The sequence below is a fragment of the Lissotriton vulgaris genome, chromosome 8 (genome assembly GCF_964263255.1).
Source record: "Lissotriton vulgaris chromosome 8, aLisVul1.2, whole genome shotgun sequence".
NCBI lineage: Eukaryota > Metazoa > Chordata > Amphibia > Caudata > Salamandridae > Lissotriton > Lissotriton vulgaris.
The window spans coordinates 36,236,473-36,259,794 of NC_141696.1; the positions used below are offsets into that span (position 1 = coordinate 36,236,473).

The 23,322-nt window shown below is 43.1% G+C and overlaps 1 protein-coding gene across 1 annotated transcript in view; it reads right to left on the bottom strand.

Moving 5' to 3' along the window:
• LOC147693331 (extracellular calcium-sensing receptor-like) overlaps nt 1-23,322 on the bottom strand; it is a 93,147-nt gene that overhangs the window by 33,931 nt on the left and 35,894 nt on the right. Inside the window, exon 3 of the mRNA XM_086935935.1 lies at nt 2,992-3,115. Within this exon, the coding sequence (XP_086792061.1) occupies nt 2,992-3,115 (124 nt within the window). The remainder of the gene's footprint in view (nt 1-2,991; nt 3,116-23,322) is intronic.

Sequence of the window (23,322 nt, forward strand, 5' to 3'; positions counted from 1 at the left end):
CCTCTAGAGATGGTTCATGGAAACATTTTGCAAGTAGAAAATTATTTTATTCCTGTTATATCGGGGTATAATAGGATTCAATTTTTCTTTCTTAGGATATACACATTCATTGTCCTTGATACTAGCAAGCCTTTTAATAATGTATTAACCTGAGAGAAACATTTTTGCAACCTCTACACTGAGAGTGTGGATCTTTGGGACTAAAATCAGAGCAAAATATTATCTCCAAAAGATTGGCCAGCTCAGCACATTCACAATTTGACCCCTCGGGAATGGCTTCCAATTGCTGAGTATAGGTGGCCTATGTTGGGGAGTACTCATACTTCAGTCACGTGGTAGCATTCACAGTTCCAGGCTTGTGTGTCTTCTGTGGAGCTCCTTTGCCCATCAGCAGCTGCCTGACATGCGCAAGAAGTTAGTAACACTACTGCTTTACAGATTCCAGATCCATTTTGTTGGACTTATGCATGCTTGCTGTGAGCCAGGGGGTCTAACTGGGGAGTCCACTGAGTGGAGTTACTCTCTCTGCTGGACTAGTTTTGGTGTGTTGCATTCAAAAAGCCACCATTCTCTCCTGCCGGAGCAATTACTGCTAGAGGCATGGTCTTTCCCCGATGGGTCACGTGCCACAGGCTGAGAAGCTCCACCTCATCAGCAACACAGCCTCATCCCCGTTCACCAATCTCTACCTATATTTGATGCAGTCACTTCATTTTATGGTCATTTGAACAAATAATGTGTCTTCCATTTGAATGAAAAATTGATATTTTCTTCTTCGCAGAAGAAATATAAAGGTAATATTTGAAAAATAATTCAAGATGGGGCAAGAATCAGATCACAATTAAAACAAAAAAGTGTAATTTTGTAAAGGAATCAGTGGAGTAAATTTGGATTTTTTCTTACATGGGGCAGGCTTGCATTTGATTTTACGTAGCATAAATGAAGTGGGAAAAGTCATTCTCCATCATCTTGGCATATTGAAGAATTTGATTCTCACAAATTCTGTACCAAGTTTACAGCCGGTCTCTCACTTAGACTTATCTTCAGGCCTTAGTCCTAAGTGAAAGGTCTGAAGATAAGTCTAGGACTAAGGCTCCCTGTTTTCTGTTTTTACTGACAAAAAACATTTAGGGATATATAAGCAAGAACCTCATTAAAATTATCGCCGTTTTAGCGGCAGGAAAATGCAGCTAAAATGGCAATAATGGGCTTGCTAATATGTGTTAAAGAATTCCAATAGAAGCCCAGGTTAAATATGCAGGACATCTAACCTGGGCTTCTTTTGGAATTCTATCACGCATATTAGCAAGTCCATTATCGCCATTTTAGCGGCAGTTTCCTGCCCCTAAAACGGCCATAATTTTAACGAGGTTCTTGCTAGTATACCCTCTATTTCCTTGTCTGTATTTATTTTTAAATGTGAATAAAAACAGAAATTGAGTTGGTTTTTGAGTGATTCTCAATACTCTCCACCATGACTGCCAGGCCAATAGCTGTGTGGATTAGTAGGTGAGGGACTTAAAAAATAAATAAGGTTTAGTAAAGATGCTTAAACAACAGTAGATATACACATGGTTAAAAAGAACTTGGCATAGTCTCATATAAGGGCATTGATTTATGTTCTGCAGTTGTTCATATCACTGAAACTCGGCAGGCATTCAGGCGTGAGTGCTTATTTATACGTTAAATAAATGTGGAAATATACCAGTTTAAGCTTTGTTTTTTAACTAAACCGAAAGTAAATATGGATAAATACAGATAAAATGAGCACAAAACAAATATGGATAAATACAGACAGAAATGTCAAAAAAATAAATACCATAAAACCGGAAGCCCTACTTATGACCAACCACAACATCATTGGCGTGTGTTCAAGCCACTCTAAGTTGCTGTTGTACCGGTTTGGAAAACTCCTTCTACCCCAGTGTGGCAATTACATATCCCGAAATTCTGGAGAAGCCTAAATATTATGCCAAACTTCCTAAAATATAATTACAGCCCCAACCTACAACTTCATTTGCACGTGCTCTAGCTGCTGGTGGCCAGCAGTCAGGTCACTTGGGAGTCAGAGGAATGTGGCAGAGTCTCTCTGGGCTGCTGTTGGAGCTCTGTAGCTGGCTCAATGTACGGCTAAACCATTGACCTCTAAGTAATGAACACCCAGGTAATCCTCCTACAAACCACCATCTCTTTGGACGTCTCAGGAAGCTAATGTTAGGACAAACTTTCCAAGGGAACTTTATGGACATCAATTAGAGATCTATGGAGGTTATGTATTAAGGTTTGCACATTGTGCAAAGCGATGCGAATCAGTGTACGGTGATGCAAAGCATTGCATCAGTTTATTGCCATTAGAATGTAGTGATGGTGCAGCACCCAAGTGTCCAAAGCTGCCCACCTATCCATCCAACATCTTAGTATATAACTCACAGAGATTGTTGAAACTATAATTGAATTCATGCAAATACTTTAAACTTATAAAACTACAATTACATTTCATGTAAGATGCACAATGGTAAGTGGGTCATTGAGCACATGGTGATGGTTGTCACTACATTGAGACAAATCGAAGCACAGGACACAGATGGTATTCATTGTCCATGGCACCTTTAGAAGATCACAGTGGCAGGTAATGCCAGCTTCCCATGTGTATCTCTGTTATGAAAACCTTTCATGAATTAAAAGAGGACACCGATACAACACGGGTAGGCCTCTATAGCCAAGAACACTTATCCTAGCAGTCTAGCTATAATGGGGATCAATGTGAGGTCCTCTGCAACATACGCACATGAGGCTCAAGCAAAGAAATAGCCACTGCAGCTCTCAGTCAAGATCATGTAAGGGCTTTCCATATACAGGTTTAACACTTGCTCCTAGTGCCCTGTGCCCCATTCAAGAACCAACACTTGCTAGGAGGCAAAACAAATATGCAGCCTATATAATTAACATATAATTTGTGGGACAATAATATCATTCAAAATCCACGCCCACCTGTGACATTGCTGATTTCTCCTTGTGCACATGGGACACAGTCAAAGCAGCACACGGGCTCCCCCTCTCTAGCAGCCTTTCTGTATCCAGGGGTACAACTCTCACTGCAGACAGACCGGGGAACCTGAGGAACAAACAGAGAAAACCTCAGTACTAGTGACTAAGGAAAGAAGAAAGTGAAGGATGAAGAGAGAGAGTTTTCTTAGTAACAATCACAGATAAAGGGGGAGTAGGAAAAAAGAAACAAATGCTACTAAGCGTGTGATAGCATTGTGGTGGTGTGTCTTAGCTGCCTAGGATGGTGGGCAGAAACTAGAGTATTTGAAAACCAGCCATCTCCAATCCTGCACCATCCTGTCTATTTAACAAAATAAAACCCACAGCCGGCTGCTCCTCAGCATTGCTCATCTGCTGGTAATGGGATCGAGCAGTTTGGGGATGGCTGGAGGCACCTAGAGCCAAGCCCCAGGAAGCAATAACACTAAGGCCAAGAAGACAGCGTCCTGGCATGCCTACAGAGGGAGGGCCGGAGGGAACCTGAAAGTGGGTGGCTGATGTATGCTGCAAACATTGCCCAGTGCTGATAGGACCCTGTTGGGTAGCTGGCACCCTGCTGTGCAACATAGGGGTTGTGACAAAAAGAGGTCCACTACTAAGCAACTCACCAGAGCAGAGAGGTGGAGCTGCACCGGAGTAGAGTGAAGGCCCTACCTGCTCACTTTTGGCCATCCAAACACTGGAGTGCAACCATATGGTGAGCCCTAAATGTCAACAAATTTCACTGTATGCAAGCACGACCACCGAACTCATACAAAGACTCCAGATGATCCAGAATGTAGCCGCAAGACTTATTCTCAACCATCATCCAGCACTTGAAGGACCTCAACTGGTTCTCAGTCTATAAGAGATACCAGTTCAAGTTCCTGACTCACGCCTACAAATCCCTCCATGACCAAGGCCTCCCTAAATGATTTGCTGTCTGCTCTTCCACCGACCCCCCAGGAACCTCTGCTCCGCACACCTCACCCTTACACGGAGCCTGCATATACGCCCCACTGGTCGCCTCAACAGACACCAACCCAAGGGATGGCTGGCCTCTCCACACATGGTCAGCACCCACTTGTGGACCTCCGAATCTCTGGAAACTCACCATGGCCAGATACAAAGTTCCCCAACAAAACAAACAGGGCATACTGCTCAAATTTGCCTACCCAGCAACAAAATCATCAGACACTGCCCTGAACACCACACTGGGCATTGGAGATGGGAATAATGGCACTACAACCCACACTGCCATGATGTTTCATGCCATCAACCAGTAATGGGAGATATTAGCGGCCAAGATTGGCTTGGTGGTATCCATGACCAGAATAGCAGAGGCTAAGGTCAGGGTGACCATGGTGATGGACATTCAACATATGATCTCAAAATTCTCCTTCATCTCTACAGAACTGGCCATGAGAAAGGAGAATGCTGAGGGAAAATCCAGGAGAAATAACCTAAACCTAGTAGGGTTCATGGAGGTCTACAATTCCTAGACCAGTGGCTCTGCTCACTAATTCAAGCTGGTTCCTTGTCCTCATTCATCATTATTGAAAGGGCCTATAGATCCCTGGTCAACCTTAGAAGCTCCAGTCAGACCTCTACTAACCTGCACTCTCATTAACTTGATAGAGATACCATCCTACAGTATGACTGCACACAAGAATTCTTAATGTATAAATCCTATATGATAATGATATTTATGGACTTCACCACCCTAGTACTACAACAACAGAGAAAGTCTTTCATAGAAGCCAAGAAAAAACTGTGCATTCTCAACATCTGCTACATCCTGTTGTATCTCGCCAAATTCAAGCCAAATATCAAACATGTACCCTCTTCATCGACCCCCCGGAGGAAGTATTCCAATGTTCTGATGAAAGAACCATGTGTGGCCACAAATCCTGCCCCAGATCATGATGGATTGCTTAACTGGGGCCCCTACCAAGACCTCCCCACAATGGTCCAGACACTGGAGGCTCATCAGTAACTGCTCTTGGGCATCCTGGAAACACACACAAGCCACAGTGGGTGGACTGCGGGGAAGTGATGGAGGGGCAAAAAGGACTGGTACTGTAATGCTACATGGGGCGAAGAGAAGATCCGGCCTATCAGATAGTGCGGGCCCTTGATTTATTGTCTTTCTTCTACTGAGAGGGGACTATTACAAGTTCCAGTCTGGGAACCACAGAGCCCAAGGGACCACTCTCTCCCTTCTCCTCCAGCCAACCTGCTCAATGAAAAGCATCACTGGCTGGTGCCACATACACACTTCCTCCATGAACCCCAAGTATCGCCATAAGAGAATATTAACACTGGGGTACGGACATAGGTTGTAATTTGTTGGATTGGACTTCAGTTGAGACATGGCAATCCGGTTAGCCCATTAGCACTAGGAACAGGGCTGTTGCGCAACAGGTACTTCATGTTGCCAAAGTATAGGGGTGGTGGGATTGGGTAGTCATCATTTGTATCATTATTTTTGACGTTATTGGCACTAAAACAACTCCCTTTGGTTACAGACATCCACCCCATACAAGGGCATATACTCACCCCGATAGCAGACCCCAATGGAGGCCTGAGGGACCAGATCAGATAATATCCTGGAGCATCAATTGTATAATTTACATAATCAAAAGAATGGCAGTCCTCTGGGCCACAAAAAGAGCACAGTCTGATGTGGTGTTAAACCAGGAGACAGATTTGCTGGGCAATAAAGTCCCCTTCCTGGTGCACCCTGGGCTCACTCAGGCTTTCCACTCTGGTTTTACAAGAGGATCAAGAGAAATAGCCATCCTGATTTAAATCACCCTTCCCTTCATGGTTACAAAGGAATGGAGGGGTCAGAGGTGGAGAAACATGGCCATCACTCGCTACTTGTATGTTGATCCCCTGACACTAATAAATGTCTACCCCCCCTTCTCAACCTTAGAATACGTACTAGTGCCCAAAACAGATGCACAGTGTGACGGCGGCACACATCCTGGTCAGAGGACCTTTGGACCACTTCCAAGTAGTCATTTGTATTAGAACAGGACACCACGTGGCCCCCCCTGAGATGGGGACTGACCTCACCAAAACAAAACATGCACAAAACACATAGGAGAGACCATTGACTCCTATTTTACCCAGAACAGTAGCTCTACAGACTAACTGGGCATCCTATGGAAGGCCTTTAAAGTGACCATTCAGGGGACATTATAAGGTGTTCAACAGGGAGAAGCACAGAGAACAACAAGGAGCACCTGATCTGCAGAACCAGATTCTTGATCAGAAAACGTGTTACTTAGACAACTCAGTACAGAGGCTGCAATGAAACCGACTCACATCCGAACTCTCTCGACAACACATAATGCTAGATGAGGTGAAGAACATATGGCTCACTTCACTAACACATCTCTATTAATGGGGAGACAAGGCGATCAAGCTCTTTTGCTGTCTCTGCTTCCACATACAACACCGTGCCCCATCACATGCCTGCTAGATGTCAATAGGTCAAAAATTATTAGTGACAAAGCTATTGTCACTTACTTTGCGCGATACTACTCTGACCAATACACAAGAAGAAAAGTACTACCCCAAAAGCAGATCAACTGGTTTTTGGAAGGATTAACCCTTTGGACTCTTTCTGATGCTGAAAGGCAAAACTTAGATGGGGATCTCATGAATGGGGAACTCTCGACAGCCAGTAGATTTCTGAGAAATCACCTGGTCTTACTGGGTTCCCAGGAAAAATCTTTAAAATGGTCATGCAGAGGTGGTCATGAAGGAATCAGTGGAGGCGTTGCGTTTACCACAATTTGTGTACCTTGGAGATCATAGTGATTTTGAAACTAAAGTGTCGCAGGAAAGATGTTCCTCATACCACCCCATTCCCCTCCTAAACACAGAGGTAAAAAAGTTTGCCAAAGCACTGGCAGATTGATTTCCCATTATAGTTTCCTCACTGACCCAACCCAACCAAGTGCTATTCATGCGCAAACAAGCTGCTCAGATAACATCAGGAAGCTCTATACTGCCCCTAGCCTTCGCAGACAAACTGAAATGGCCAGCAGCAACACTGCTCATCGATATCGAAAACAATCTTGACTCAGTGAAATGGCCATACCTGTTCGCCCTTCTCTGTCACCTAAACTTTGGGGCCAAATGTATTACCTACATTGCATACAAAGATGACTGACTGGATCTGCAACACTGTCCGAAATATTGGAACAATTTGCAGTTTGTGACAAAACAAGACATGGCTGCACAATGTCCCCACTCTTGTTGTCCGTTGCCATTGCACCATTGGCTTTGTGGCTCTGCATAGATGTTCAGGTAAGGAGGTATGAGTGGAGGGAGCAGAGTCTCAGACAGGATATTGCTTTAATCCAGCTAAGTCCTCATTTTATTCACTTTTCTCCTACCTTGAGGGACTGGGATGGGCATACAATCTCAGGTTGTCATTCACAGCTTCAAATAGCTAGGCGTAAACAGTGTCCCAGCTGCCTCCACGGCATGGGAAACTAACATCCAACACTAAAGGTAGATATTAGGACGTGGACAGGTTTTTCCCTGTCCTCAATGGGTCGATCAGCCAGCTACAAAATAGGCTCCCTACTGCCTTTTCTATACCAACTGCAAAACTACCCATACAACCTACCCCATTCCTTTTTCCACACAATATATTCTGAGCTTCGCACTTTCCTGTGGAATCAAGGCTCCCCTTTTATCTCCCTCAATAAATGCTTTAAAGACAGTGCCCAGATACCCCTAGGGGTGACGGTGCTGCACTTTACAAATGGTTGATTGATCGGAAAGCTTTTCTGATGGAGGCATTGCAGCAGCCGATATCTAGTCCAACTATAAATCTTCACAACTGGTAATAGTCATCGAGTGGTGGAACAACACCCAATAGGACACTCCATATGCATTTAAAAAATGGGACCCCCCATTAAAACCTCCTCTATGGGTACGGACTCAATTGCAGTTCCACCAGCAACCAGGGTGGTGGTCTAGATGTGGAGGGCCTCTATGAAGGACATAGGATGGGCAGGGAGGCTCAAAGGACAAACTCCACTTCGGTGGGTAGAGCTGGCAAGATTCCAAAAATCGGACACAATAGGCATCTCCACCTTCGGGGATGTGATAGAGGACACAATACATAAATCATATCAGACCCTACAAGTCGAGTGCAACCTACATCTTACTCAACTTTGCTATTACTTACAACTGCGACATGTGCTGATGCCCTATATCTTGAGCCCTGAGCTCCTCTTGGAGTATAATCCACTAGAAGCAAAATTACTCATGGCGGAACAGGGGGAACATAAAATATGGCAGATCAATGGCTCACTCATACATCACATGCCCTACACATTCACTCTACTCCACTTCACATGGGAACCTAGGGTCTTACGGATAAAGAATGGGCAGAGGTGTGAGCCTCACCGCGACATTTGGCTATCGCAACACAATTTCGTATCATTCAGCTTAAATACATACAAGACACAAACCATGGAAAATGGAAGTGACTGCATCCTCTAACTTCTCTTTCTGTGGATCCCAAGAGGGAGGATTACTATACAATGTATGGGCTGTGCAAAGATGGGACTGAGGGCAGCTCTGAGATATATTGTGCCTCAGAACCCAAAGTTGATCCTTCTACATATCACCACAGACCTTGACAAGGGTCAGTGCACATTGACATCGCTAAGACTAGAATTGATGGTGCAGGAGACATGATCGGTGAATAAGTCAAGATAAACTATTATACAAGGCCAGAGGATGCCTCCAAACATTTAAAAATCTGGAAAAGTTGGGAAGATTATCAGGGCATTACTATCACATCAGGAGAATCACAAGCCAAGACACAAGACATGGAAATCCTCACATGTTGGGATGCCTGCACTTGGTCAGATCCGGTGAGACCAAGATACTCATAGCAGCAAGTGAAATCTAGGTGTGGGGGGCTAAGGAAAAAGGGACTAAGAGACATCATCGAGAAGCACCTATGTTACACTCAGTGATGTAACCTTTTGTATTAAACAACCAAAATACAATCACATGTTTTATGAAACACAAAAGAGTGTGATTGTATGTATATTTGCATTTAATGAAAAATTATCACTCTTGAATGCTTTACTTACCATTCAAGATTAGACATGTATATGTGTCAGGAGGCTAGTTATGTAGGGTTAAGGTCATGGCAGGGATTTATGAATGGTCAAACCTAGACAGTATGCTAAACTTAAAGTATCTTTGTATGGTGTACATATTTACACGTGTATGTAGGTGACAGTGGACATATGTTGTTTTCTTGCTTTATATGGTTTGCACTTGAGGAGGAATCTATAAAGAGGATACAAGGTTTGCAGTTGCTTCCCCCTGGGAGCTGTGTGTAGCCAATTGTCCTTGCTTAACTGAGAAGTCGTTTTAGTGGTGATGAGCTTTTCTGCCCCCTACCAAGCTATCCACTTGTCATACTACCTACTGGTTGCATTCACTTACGTTCTCCCTGGTTCTATATTCTACAGAGATCTACTCTGCATTGGTACTAATGCTGATGAGTTTGATAGGAAGTCTTTCAAAAATATTTGGAAGCTACCAGCAACCAAAGAACAAAGAAGAAGACACTGGGAAAAGACTCTCCTGACATGCAGATCAGGCATTGACTTCCTCCATTTTTTCTGCAAGATAAATGCAACTCATCATGGCATTATGCAGTAGATGTGACGCTGCAGTTCACATTACGCATATGTACCTGGCATCTTGTGAAGCATGGGTATGGCTTAATGGTGGTACAAACAGTGGCTGCCACCTTTGATGCAGAAGTTGCAGATTGGTATTTTGAAGTGTGTGGATATGTTTAGCACTGGCCGAAGTTGCCTCCAAAGGTAAGAAAAGGTTCTAAAACTAAATTATGTACTGATATGCAGGAAGTAGAAAGACCTAACTGAAGTGTGGAGTACATTATGTGCATGTATTAGGATTGGTACTGTTTGCTATAATGTCAGTTTGATGAGTACTGTTAGGCCTATGGGGCACTTCTTATAACTGCCTGTGGTAAATGTAGAAACCCTAAATACAGTGTGTAATAGAGTCAATTTCTCCCAGACTATAAGATACTTCTTTGAATACTCAATGTAGTTGGTGCCGCCAGCACCCGTTCTAGCAGTACATGGAACATCACCCCAAAATATGGAGCTATGGAAAGAGGGGTCTGACACTTACCTAGAGGTAATGATAGTGATAGCTTTGCAGCAAAAGCCAACTTTGTGATTTGGACAAATAGTTCAGGTTCCAAAGGCAGGAACATATACACTTTCCTACCAAGGAATCTTTAGATTTGTCAGCCGTAGCATGGTCTTCCCCCACACTTTCTGCCTTCTCTCCTCTTGTTTTGCTGGAATTTGTTTTTGTTCACTTTAGGTCTCTGTGCCCTTAAACTCTATTAAGCAGTGCTAAAGTGATTGTGCTCAGTCCCTAAAACATGGTAAAATTGTCTTATACCCTATTGGTACATTTAAGTTACTTATATGTCCCGGGTAAAATTGAAAAGCATGTACTCAGGGCCTGTATTTTAAATGCTACCAGAGGGCCTGCGGCACTTATTGAACAACCTACTTAAGTAGCACCATAAAGCATGCCACAGGCTTGTCATTGCAGTTTAAACTGCGATTTCAACCTGGCAAATTAGCCGTCTTGGTAGGCCTAAACCTTCCTTTTTAATACACATATGTTTCCTCAAACGTAGGCCCTAAACAGCCATAAGACTGGAAGGGTATCTGGCCTCCTGGAACTCTCATAAGGCACAGCCTGCAGCTTCTACCTGCTGGAGAATTTCCACTTAAAAAAAAGTGACAAAGTCTAAACATAGAAATCTACGATTCACCTTTGTCCAGTTGCTCCCTGATGACGACGCCTCCTCTTCGGACACCACTGGTTTCCTTGCCCTGTTAAATTTTACCTTCTCAGACTTTTTTCTTCAACATTTCCTCTATGTCTGAAGTTAATCCGAGATCAGTCCCAATCCACTTCTTGTATCTGAACAGGGCTCCACCGTGATCGGCCATAACTTTCAGCCTCGCATGACTAGATGTCAGCGGATAACGTTTTGATCTTTTGGGCACTAGATTTAAAAATTCATAACTCTGGTTCTACTGAATGGACTGTTTTTGTTTTATGTCAAATAATTACATTTTACTCTATCTATCTAAATTGGTGTGCAATTTTTCTTGTGTTGGTGTTTTCACGTGTATTATAGTTGCATAATCACTTAACACTGTGCTTCTAAGTTAAGGCTGAGTGCTATGGTACCAAGATACCGGAGGGTCGAGCACAGGTTCATTTAGTGACTTTTTGAGATTCACCCTTACTAGGAATGCGGCTTTTGCTTGAGAAGGGCTCAAACTCCAAGGCTCAAACTCCACTCAACTAAAAAACAAATTTCTCAAATTGAGCATCTAAAACAAAAGGTGATGAAGGTGTGATTGACAAATATGTCATTCACCCCTCCAAGGTGCCACAGTGGTAATCATGTTTGACAAAAGAATCAACCTGCACGTGAATGGTGTATAGGAAAGACACAACTATTTTCAAAGGTTGCAAATGCAAGTAGAACTGATGGAGGAATACCTGGTAGAATTAAGGTCCATAGCTGCCACACGCAATGACGGATCATTTAAAGAAGAGTTAATGCTCAAGGAACTAATAGAAGAGTTCAATACAAAGGTTCATCAGAGGCTATTTACAACTATAAACTTTGGTGTAGCTGTGGAATTGCTAGAGGCATGGAGCTTGTTGCAGTTGAAGGGATTAGCAGTGGAAACCAGGTTGCGGTGACAAATTTAGTGAAAGTGCAATTCAAGGTGAAGGTGCATCACAGGAGTACTAAGAATGAGGACAACATAGAATAGTGACAATGGAAGAGTGCTTTGGCAGGGTAGTTATCAACCTTTGGCTAACGGCACATTTAGTCAAGCATAGCTGCCATCATGTTTCGAATGTAGACAAAGAACACTTTTTGTGTCTGTAGGTTGAGGCAAACAAAGAGAAAAAGGATACATGCATTGTTTTAATGGAGAAAAACTGCTATTTCAGAAGAGGAGGAGGTTCCAAAGGAGGCTAACAACTTTTCAGCATGACAAGTAGTCTGTCTTTTACCTCAATATAACCCCCCCCCCCCACCCCCACCACTGCATTTTGCACTTCAGCCCTAGCTCCGGGCTATCATTTCGGGGAGGAGAGGTGCACTATATAAATAAATAAATTAAATAAACCAAATATATAATAAAGTATGTCTTCTCTGTAGAATGGAATGTTGGGCAGGGTCCTAACGATGGCAAAAATCTGGCACCTTGTGGTGATTTGATCAATGGTGTTGCGCAATAAGTAATGTCAGACTTTAAAAAAAGTCTAGGTGACCATTAAAGAGAATCAAAAGTGAAATTTTACATATATGGGGGGGAAAGGTAAATGTGGTGGGTGAATTTGAGGCTATGCTAATATAGAAGCATAATGAAACTGATTTATTTTGTCAAAGATTCATCTTGTCTTCAGAGATGGAGTGAGCACAAAGGCAACTGTATCCCAGTCATCCTCATCAAGTATTGTGTAGCAATGTACTGAGGAAGGTAGAATAAAACAACAATCCCTTGAACACGCTAACAGTATGTATAGCATATCAATAACACTGTAAAAAAACACTAGATTCTTTGCTGGAACAATCTCTTCAGTTTAATCTCGAAAGCCTTAGCCAGCACGTGTTCCGTTGCGCTTTACTGTTGTGCGCAGCGACTTCTTCAGGGTTAAGAAACAGACAAGGGTACAAAAATTGGAAATAATAGGTATCCAGCAATAACATCTGATGTCAGGTACCTTCTGTGACAGTAGGCCTATTGAAGGATCGGCTCACGTTGACTCCTTGAGCCTGTGGAAACCCATGCTGTTGTAAACATGTGACCTCTGAGGTCTAGTGACAGACTTGTGCGTTTAACACTAATTATTAGACTAAGCAGTATAGTCTGGAAAGAAAGAAATGACTATTTCAATTGTGACACTCAATCTCAAACAGTCAATCGTGACTTTACTGAATTGAGAAACCTAAATGTTGCCTAATAATCAATAAGTAGATATTCAAAGCCAAAAGAGAAGGGTAAAGAAAGGAAACAATGTCAAAGTTAAAACCCAGCACTAACTGGTACAAAATGCTAAAGCTAACCAAAGACTGCATGAAAACCAACCTTAATTCTAGTTGTATTTCCATTACGAAAGAGATTTAAGAGGTCCAGTATTGTGCACACAGTAAAAACTGTAAGGTATATTGTGCCCAACATTACTCACTCCTATTCAGTGTAAATATGTCTCAGTAGTAATTCCTTGGGATAAATGAAAAGAAAGAGGAAGACGGCCCGATTATATATTAAGAAAATACCCAAATCATGCAGGGACATATTGTATCCTGATGGAGATTGTGGTCAGGATGCCCCACGTACCTTACATGTATAATTTGTGGTGTGCTCTCTCTTACGTTGAGATAGACGGTGGAGTGGTGCAGTAGAACCACTCAATAGGGGAGGAACATCCTTTACGACACGGATTTTACTCTTCAGTACCCTTACAACGCGTCTTTTACAACGCAAGTCGTAACCACGACTTGAGCTGGAGGGCGCTACAGGACAAGAATAATTAAATTTACTATCCAACACCTTCCCTACTGTATGTAGGCTGGTGTTGGAATAGTAAATTATAAAATTCCTAAGTCCGCACCCCTCCAGCGTTGTAAAAAATGCGTTGTAAAGGTACGCGTGGTAAAACCATGCGTCGTAACGTCGTACATCCAAGTATTAGTCCCACCTACCAGTGGTATAGTCATAATATTGATGTTTAAATATGATATGCCATAATATCGATGTTTAAAATATCGATGTGACACAATATCAACCTTCAAGAATATCGTTGACCAGAATATCAAAATGCAGGTAAGAAATATAATTTTTGTTAATATCGAAGTTAGTAATATCGAAATTTGTTCCAGTGTTCTGTATTTTTGTATATGTGTTAAAAGTATAGTTTATTTTTCTAATGTATGTTTGACATTTTTAGAAGTAATTAATTTTATGTTAAATCATTTTTGTATATTTTAGTTCTGTAGCGGGTTGTGGGTTTATAGGGGAATAGGGTGGGAAGTTATTTAATTATAATATATTTATCGGTATTTTGGGGGAGTTATTCATTTTATAAGCATTAAATATTGCATGTTCTTCCCATTGCAGGTTGTGGGTTTATATGGGAATAGGGGGGGAATTAATTTAATTATAATTAATTATTCATGTTAATAAATTAATATTTTTACATTTAATAATTTATATTGTTAATTGTGTTAATTAATTTGTTATTAATTCGATATTGATTGGTTATTAAGTATTAATTGGTAAATATGTTAATTGTGTCATTTTTTAGGAGCAGGTTGTGGGTTTATAGGGAGTAAGGTGTGAAGTAATTTAATTATAATTACGTAATTAATAATGTTAATAATTAATATTTATGTATTTAATCATTTATATTGTTAATTGTGTTGAATAATTTGTTATTAATTAGTTATTATTTGGATATTAATTATTACATATTAGTGTTAATTGTCTTATTTTTTTAGGAGCAGCTTGTGGGTTTATATGGGAGTAGGGTGACAAGTAATGTAATTATAAATAATTAATTATTAATTTGTATTAATACTTGTATATTTAATATTATATATTGATAATTGTGTTAAATAATGTATTATTAATTCATTATTAATTGTTTAATAATTATCAATAATTAATTGGTAAATATGTAGATTGTGTCATTATTTAGGAGCAGGTTGTGTATTTATAGGGGAGTAGTGTGGGAAGCAATTCAAATGTAATATATTTGTATATAATATTTATTTATTGGTATTTCATAGTCTTAATAGTGTGAATTAATGTATTACTTATTGTTTTTATTTGATTGTTCATTCCTATTAGTGAATTTATTAATTGTTAAGCAATTATGTTAATTGTGTCATGTTTTACAATATTGGTGGTGTCATTTATAGAGGGGGAGGTACATTCTTTTTTATTGTTTAATTATTTAATAATTGAGTGGGAGTAGTAAATTATTCTACTCCGCTATTCAACACTTTCCCTACTTTTGCAGTTGTTGGAGTGGGAATAGTAATTTTATCCCCTCCGCTATTCAACACTTTCCCTACTGTTGCACTCTTTGGAGTGGGAATGGTAATTTTATCCCCCTGCTATCCACCACTTTCCCAACTCTTGCACTCCCTGGAGTGCGAATAGTTAAATTATTCACCTCCGCTATCCAACTCTTTCCCTACTGTTGCACTCCCTGGAGTGGGAATAGTAATTTTATACCCTCCGCTATCCAACAGTTTCCCTACTGTTGCACTCAGTGGAGAAGGAATAGTAAGTTTTTCCCCTCTGCTATCCAACACTTTCCTTACTGTTGTACTGTTGCACTTGCTGGAGTGTGAATAGTAAATTATTTCTCTCCGCTATCCAACACATTCCCAACTGTTGCACTCCCTGGAGTGGGAATAGTAAATTATTCCACTCCGCTATCCAACACTTTCCCTACTGTTGCATTCCCTGCAGTGGGAATAGTAATTTTATCCTCTACGCTAACCAACATTTTCCCTACTGTTATAGTTAATGTAGTGTAAAATGTTGTTTTAAAATTAAATAGGTATTTTAATATTTACATTCATTACATATGTATATTTTCTCATATTACCTACTGGCGGTCGCCAGTAGGTAGTTGTAGTTAGGATTGGCTACCATAGGAAATTCCGAACATTCTATTGGGAATAACTTTCGCGCCGATTGAGGGATCTGCCTGTAATTTTCCTTAAAATGGTCTCGCTGCGCTACGCTCCTTCCCTGAAAGTTTCGGGGGGATTCGTGAAGTGGGGGCTGAGAAAAAAGAAGGTCCCAAAACGTGTTTTCTCCATGTTAATTTCCATAGGACAGTCTGACAAGTCTACAGCCCGAAGCGCTGAACGGAATTACGCCAAACTTGGCAAAATTGTAGGGACTGGTACGCAGATGTGCCTTTGCTATGTTTGGGAAAATTGCTCCAGTGGTTTTTATGAAAATTAAGTTCAAAAACACATATATATCTATAGGCGCGCTGCCGGCGCTCCCCGGTGCGTGTACCGGGGAGCGCACCCGGCGCGCTACGGGAGTGCGCGAGCAAAAGCTGATTGGCTGTCGGGTGTCTGTCAACATTCTAAACAGTCCGGAGAGTCCGCCATCTTGTGTCTCGGTAGAATCGAGACACAAGAGGTGAAAAAAGAAAGGGGGATATAATTAAAAGGGGGCAGAGTAGACACCCCCTGACACCCTAGGTTTTCTGAGGGGGGCCTAGAAGGACCATGAAGGGCTAAAAAACTTTTTTTTTAAAATTTTCGTGGGGTGAGCGCTGGCGACGCTCCCCGGTACGCTCTCCGGTACGCGCACCCTGAGTGCACCACGGGGAAAAAGAGTGTAAAAAAAATAGAGAAAGTGTTTAGAGGAAAGTGATGCATTGCTGGAGTGTGTCAAAAAAGTGATGCAACTCCAGCAATGCATCCTTTCACATGGGGCCAGGCCCATGTGAAAGGGCCTGCATCAGGCTTACGCCTGCTGTGATACAGGCGCAAGATTTGGACGCAACAGCGTCATAAAAGTGACGCAGTGATATCTCTTATATTTCACTGCGTGACCTCTATGACCCTTTCTTGCGTCAATACACCCCTTTTGTATACATTACACCTGACGTAGGTATAATGTGGCGCAGGGGTTTACAAAGTGACGCATCTACCTAGATGCGTCACTTTGTAAATATGACTCAGTAAGGTGCATTTTTTACAGCACTGGTGCGTCACAAAAAATGATGTACCGATGGCGTAAAAGTGACGCATGGCCTCATAAATGAGGCCTTCAGTCTTCTACTCATGCGTCATATTTAATATATGACGCATTATGTTGCAAGTACTTACAGATACTTCAGTATTTCAGACGTATCTGTAAGCGCAAAAGTGATGCATTGCTGGAGTGTGTCACAAAAATAATGCAACTCCAGCAAAGCATCCTTTCACATGGGGAAAGTCATATGTGAAAGGGCCTGCATCAGTCTTATGCCTGCTGTGAGGCAGGCCCAAGATTTTGACACAACGGCGTCCTAAAAGTGACGCAGTGAAATCTCATAGATTTCACTGTGTCACCTCTACGACCCTTTCTTACGTCAATACGCCCCTTTTGCATACATTACACCTGACGTAGGTATAATGTGGCGCAGGGGTTTACAAAGTGACGCATCTACCTAGATGCGTCACTTTGTAAATATGACTGAATAAGGTGCATTTTTTACAGCACTGGTGCGTCACAAAAAGTGACGTACCGGTGGCGCAAAAGTGACGCATGGCCTCATAAATGAGGCCCTCAGTCTTCTACTCATGCATCATATTTAATATATGATGCATTATGTCGCAAGTACTTTCAGATACGTCAGTATTTCAGACGTATTTGTAAGCGCAAAAGTGATGCATTGCTGGAGTGTGTCACAAAAATTATGCAACTCCAGCAATGCCTCCTTTCACATGGGGCAAGTCCGATGTGAAAGGGCCTGCATCAGTCTTTCGCCTGCTGTGAGGCAGGCCCAAGATTTTGACACAACGGCCTCCTAAAAGTGACGCACTGAAATCTCATAGATTTCACTGCGTCACCTCTACGACCCTTTCTTGCGTCAATATGTCCCTTTTGCATATATTACACCTGACGTAGGTATAATGTGGCGCAGGGGTTTAAAAATTGACGCATCTACCTAGATGTGTCACTTTGTAAATATGACTGAATAAGGTGCATTTTTGACAGCACTGGTGCGTCACAAAAAGTAACGAACCGGTGGCGTAAAAGTGACGCATGGCCTCATAAATGAGGCCTTCAGTCTTCTACTCATGCGTCATATTTAATTTATGACGCATTATGTTGCAAGTACTTACAGATACGTCAGTATTTCAGACGTATCTGTAAGCGCAAAAGTGATGCATTGCTAGAGTGTGTCACAAAAATGATGCAACTCCAGCAATACATCTTTTCTTACCCTTCCACACCCCCGTTCCTTTTCTACATTTTCTTTGAATATCCACATTCCCCATGTTCACTCTCCTTCTCCTCACTTTCCTTCCCAACACTCACCTTCTTTCAGTCCCCCTACTTCACTTCCTTTCTTCTCTCATACCTTTCTGTTCTTTCATACTCATTTTCCTCTCCTTTATCAATGCACTTCACTTTACTTACTCTTTTTCATTTTTTTAAGAACATAGCTCTTAGATGAGAATTGGAGGTAGTTCTGAAAATAACTTTTTTTTTTCTTCTTTTTCTTTTTTTAGAACAAAAACAAAAACAGGGAATGGAAACTGCTCAACAGGAGCAATAAAAAAAAACAAATGTAGGGCTGGGAACGGCAGCGATGGTTCTCCAATGCTCGAACCATGAGCAGTACACTTTGTTACCCATAGCAAAGTAGCTGATCACAGTCTCTGCATTTAAGGACGCCTTTGTTAAAAGCAGGCTGAATATTCGGAACCAGCTCTTGCGATCGCCCCCTCACCGATGTTGTTGGTCCTCCGGTTGATGTAAAGGCCCCCTCACAGGGAACCTCTCGTGCCAGAGCCCTGACACTTTCCCGGGCAAAATTCTGGGGGTGCCTCCTCTCCACATGGCGAATCATTGTGGAGTTCCCAAAAGAATATTTCTTAGTGGGGTCACCCCGTGACAGGACTGTGTGACAGATCCTGCACTCCACTTTTGAAACATTTACCTTCTTCTGGTCATCAGGAATTGAAAAAAACTTCCAAATAAAGTGTTCTTTAACTTTCGGCTGAGGAACCTCCTCATCAAGGAATTCATTGGTGTCATCTTCACTGCTGGATGGTCTGGCAGCCATGATAATCCAAGATATCCAACAAAGAACTGAGAGCAAAAAGGCAGGTCTTGCAGTCACAAAAGTGAAAAAAGAAGTAAAGGAAATGGGTGGGGATTTCCTTCTTTGTAAAAAAAACTGTTAGCAACCAATAAAAAGAGTTATTTTAAGATCACATGACTTGACGCGCTTACGCTGTGCGCACCGAAGCGCTTCCGGGGGCGCTTACGCGGCGCGAACGTAGGCACTTCCGGGGGCGCATACCCGGCGCGAACGTAGGCGCTTCCGGGGGCGCTTATGCGGCGCGCCTAAGTGACGTTTCGATAGTTTCACGGAAATGCAAAATCATTTTTATTTCGTAAATCAAAAATACTGCTTTTATAAGTATGGTACTAAATGTCTTGCGTTATTATTTACTTTTCATACATATTTTTTTACACGAGTGCAGAAATAGTGCTCTGGGTGCGCTCTCCGGAGAGCTTACCGGTGCGCGCACCCAGAGCGCCCCAGGAAAAAATGATTAAAAAAAAAAACATTTAAAAAATATTATTATTAAAAAAAAATTATTAAGAATTAATACTTACACAAAACAGCAAATAAATAAAAAAAAAGAAATCGTAGGTTACAAACTCGATATAGAAAGAAATTAGCTTTTAAAAAACCTTTGAAATTCAGTGAAAAAACAATAGGTTTCACAATCGTTATAGTTAGGAATTAGCATTTAAAAAACCTTTGAAATTCAGTGAAAAAACCAGAGGTTTCACAATCGTTATAGTTAGGAATTAGCATTTAAAAAACCTTTGAAATTCACTGAAAAAACCATAGGTTTAACACCAGTTATAGTTAGCTGGAAATTTTACTCATACAAAACCATTGAAATTCCCACGTTATAGTTAGTTGGACTCACTATAACTCGCGCGCCCGCAATCCACTGCTGATGATGTCACATATTACATCATTCATGACATGGTCAGTGACATCACTGATGACATCACTGATGACATCTCAAATGACATCACTGATGACATCATTGATGACATCATCCAGTGTCTGTGTGTTTCTGTAAAGTTAAAATACAATTAAGTTATCATGACTGACGCAAGCCCTTTCTCATGAAGCTGGCCCCATGTGAAAGGATGCATTGCTGGAGCTGCGTCACTTTTGTGACACACTCCAGCAATGCATCACTTTTGCACTTACAGATACGTCAGAAATACTGATGTATCTGTAACTCCTTGCGACATAATGCGTCATACAATCCCCATCTTATCTCTCGGTAGGATTGAGAGAGAAGAAGAGGTGAAAAACGAAGGGGGAATTTAATGAAAGGGGGCAAGGTATACCCCTCTTGACCCCCTAGGAATGTTGTTGGGGTTATTAAAGGGTCCCGTGGGGAAAATAAAAAAGAAATTATTTTTCACGGTAGAAGCGCTTCACGGGCCGCGAACTGGGCTACAAACTGGTAGCGAAACAGGAATTCGCCATTTTGTGCTTCGTTTTAATTAAATTACTAGGTATAAGGGGGTGCGGGAGACGTATCCTAATCCCTTATGTTTTCTGAGGGTGGCTGAGGAGGCTCATATATGTTGATACATGTCTTCCAGCGGCTGTGCGTGAGCTTTTTTTTTTTTTGCTGCGTGACGTCTGTTAACGTTCGATTCGATGGAAATCAGGAAGTGTTGACCGCCAATTTGTCAGTGCGATAAAATATTTTGTTATAAATGAATCCTTATTGATAAACATTGTCTGCGCCATCTTGCCTTTTTTCCAATGCCACAATTTTGTCGTGCACGGCAGCCATTTTAGATGCCAGGCCGGTCCCAGGCTATCACCTAGCCCTGTGGATGTAGTTTATGGCCCCAGCTGTAGAGAATCCAGACATGCCAACCCTCCAGATTCAGGCGTGAGACTACTGATTTCAGTGCTAGTCTCCCGCCTCCCGATTTCTGCAAGCAAAAACCCGGGGGCATATTACCAACAACTAGCGATAATTTTTGTCTCTAACTTGTTTAGAGACAAAAATTATCGCCGCACATCGGTGATTTTTATCGCAGATAAACCTTGCTATTAGCAAGGTTTATCGCAAATGCGATAAAAAACGGCCGCAATGCATGAATATCGCTGAAAAGTCAGCGATATTCATGCATTATCGAGCAAATGCTCTTAGCCATGTTATCCACTTCCCATTGGATAACATGGCTAAGAACTGCTCAAATCAGGTGTTAGCTTTTGGAGATATTCGCGCTTAGCGCGAATATCTCCAAAAGTTGGTAATAGGAGATAGCGATGTTAGGGACTGTTTCCAGTCGCTAACATCTTGGCACGCCCACTTTGCATGTCATTAGTGATAAATATCACTGACATGCAAAGCGGGGCCCAAGATGGTCGCTATCTCCTTTTAGCTGTCACTAACTGGTGTTAGCGACAGCTTGGTAATAGGGAGATAATTTTATCTCCGCTTTCTTGGCTTTTAAAGCCAAAAAAGCGGAGATAAACCCTCTTGATAATATGCCCCACGATTCCTCTGGGGTTTTAGCTGACAAGGCTTGGTATTGTGTTACGTGGTAATTTTTCCAGGAAACGTCAGAGGGTCGATGCAGGGGTTCTAGAAGGGGTGATAAACCATTTAAGCCTCATGAACAAGCGCATGGTCTTTTAAAGATCTGTGAAGTACTCGGGGCGGCGGTGTGTGTGTGTCCTCTTTCAGGAGCGGGCGGGGGGGGGGGGCACTGCCAGCAACTTGCCAGGCCAGGCAGTGTTCAACACTTGCATCACCCTTTCTCTGCCTGCTATTGCGCTCCATGCTTCGGAAAGGTAAGAAAAAGAACGTGCATTTGAGTTTGAAATCAATCAATCAGTGACACTTATAAAGCGCGCTACATACCCGTGGGGTCTCAAGGCGCTGGGGGGGGGGTAGCCGCTACTGCTCGAACAGCCAGGTCTTCAGCTTCTTCCTGAAGGAGAGGTGGTCTTGGGTCAGGCGCAGGTCGGTCGGGAGGGAGTTCCAGGTCTTGGCGGCCAGGTGGGAGAAGGACCTTCCTCCTGTAGTCGCTCTTCGGATGCGGGGGACGGCGGCGAGGGCGTGGTTGGCTGATCGGAGGTGGCGTTTGGGAGCGTAGAAGTTGACTCGGCTGTTGAGGTAGCTCGGGCCTTGGTCGTGTAGGGCTTTGTGTGCGTGGGTGAGGAGGCGGAAGGTGATTCTTTTGTTGACGGGGAGCCAGTGAAGGTCTCGCAGATGTCCGGAGATGTGGCTGGTTCGTGGGATGTCGAGGATGAGTCTGGCTGAGGCGTTCTGGATCCGCTGGAGTCTCTTCTGGAGCTTGGCGGTGGTCCCGGCGTAGAGGGCGTTGCCGTAGTCCAGTCGGCTGGTGACGAGGGCCTGGGTGACGGTCTTCCTGGTCTCGGTGGGGATCCACCAGAAGATCTTCCGTAGCATGCGTAGGATGTTGAAGCATGCCGAGGAGACGTTGTTGACTTGCCTGGTCATGGAGAGGGAGGAGTCCAGGATGAAGCCCAGGTTGCGTGCATGGTCTGTCGGTTTGGGTGCGGTGCCCAGGGCGGGAGGCCACCAGGAGTCGTCCCAGGCGGAGGGAGAGGAGCCCAGGATGAGGACCTCCGTCTTGTCTGAGTTCAGTTTCAGGCGGCTGGTCGTCATCCACTCGGCTACCTCTTTCATCCCTTCGTGCAGGTTGGCTCTGGCGGCGGCGGGGTCGTTGGTCAGGGAGAGGATCAGCTGGGTGTCGTCGGCGTAGGAGATTATGCTGAGGTTGTGTTTGCGTACGATGGCCGCGAGGGGGCTCATGTAGACGTTGAAGAGGGTGGGGCTCAGAGATGATCCTTGGGGGACGCCGCAGATGACTTCGGTGGCCTCTGACTTGTACGGTGGTAGGCGGACTCTCTGTGTTCTCCCGTCGAGGAAGGAGGTGATCCACTCCAGCGCCTTGTCCTGGATTCCGACGTTGCTGAGGCGCCGTACTAGGGTGCGGTGGCAGACCGTGTCGAATGCCGCGGAGAGGTCTAGGAGGATGAGGGCCGCTGTTTCTCCATTGTCCATCAGGGCTCGGATGTCGTCGGTGGCGGCGATGAGGGCGGTCTCGGTGCTGTGGTTGGCTCGGAAGCCGGACTGTGAGGGGTCGAGGGATCCGTTCGTCTCGAGGAAAGCGGCCATCTGCTTGTTGACGGTCTTCTCGATGACTTTGGCTGGAAACGGGAGGAGCGAGATGGGGCGGTAATTCTTGAGGTCGGTGGGGTCCGCTGTTGGTTTCTTGAGTAGGGCGCTGAGTTCGGCGTGTTTCCAGCTCTCGGGGAAGATGGTGGTGTCGAGGGATGTGTTGATGATGTCTCGCAGGTGGGGTGCGATGA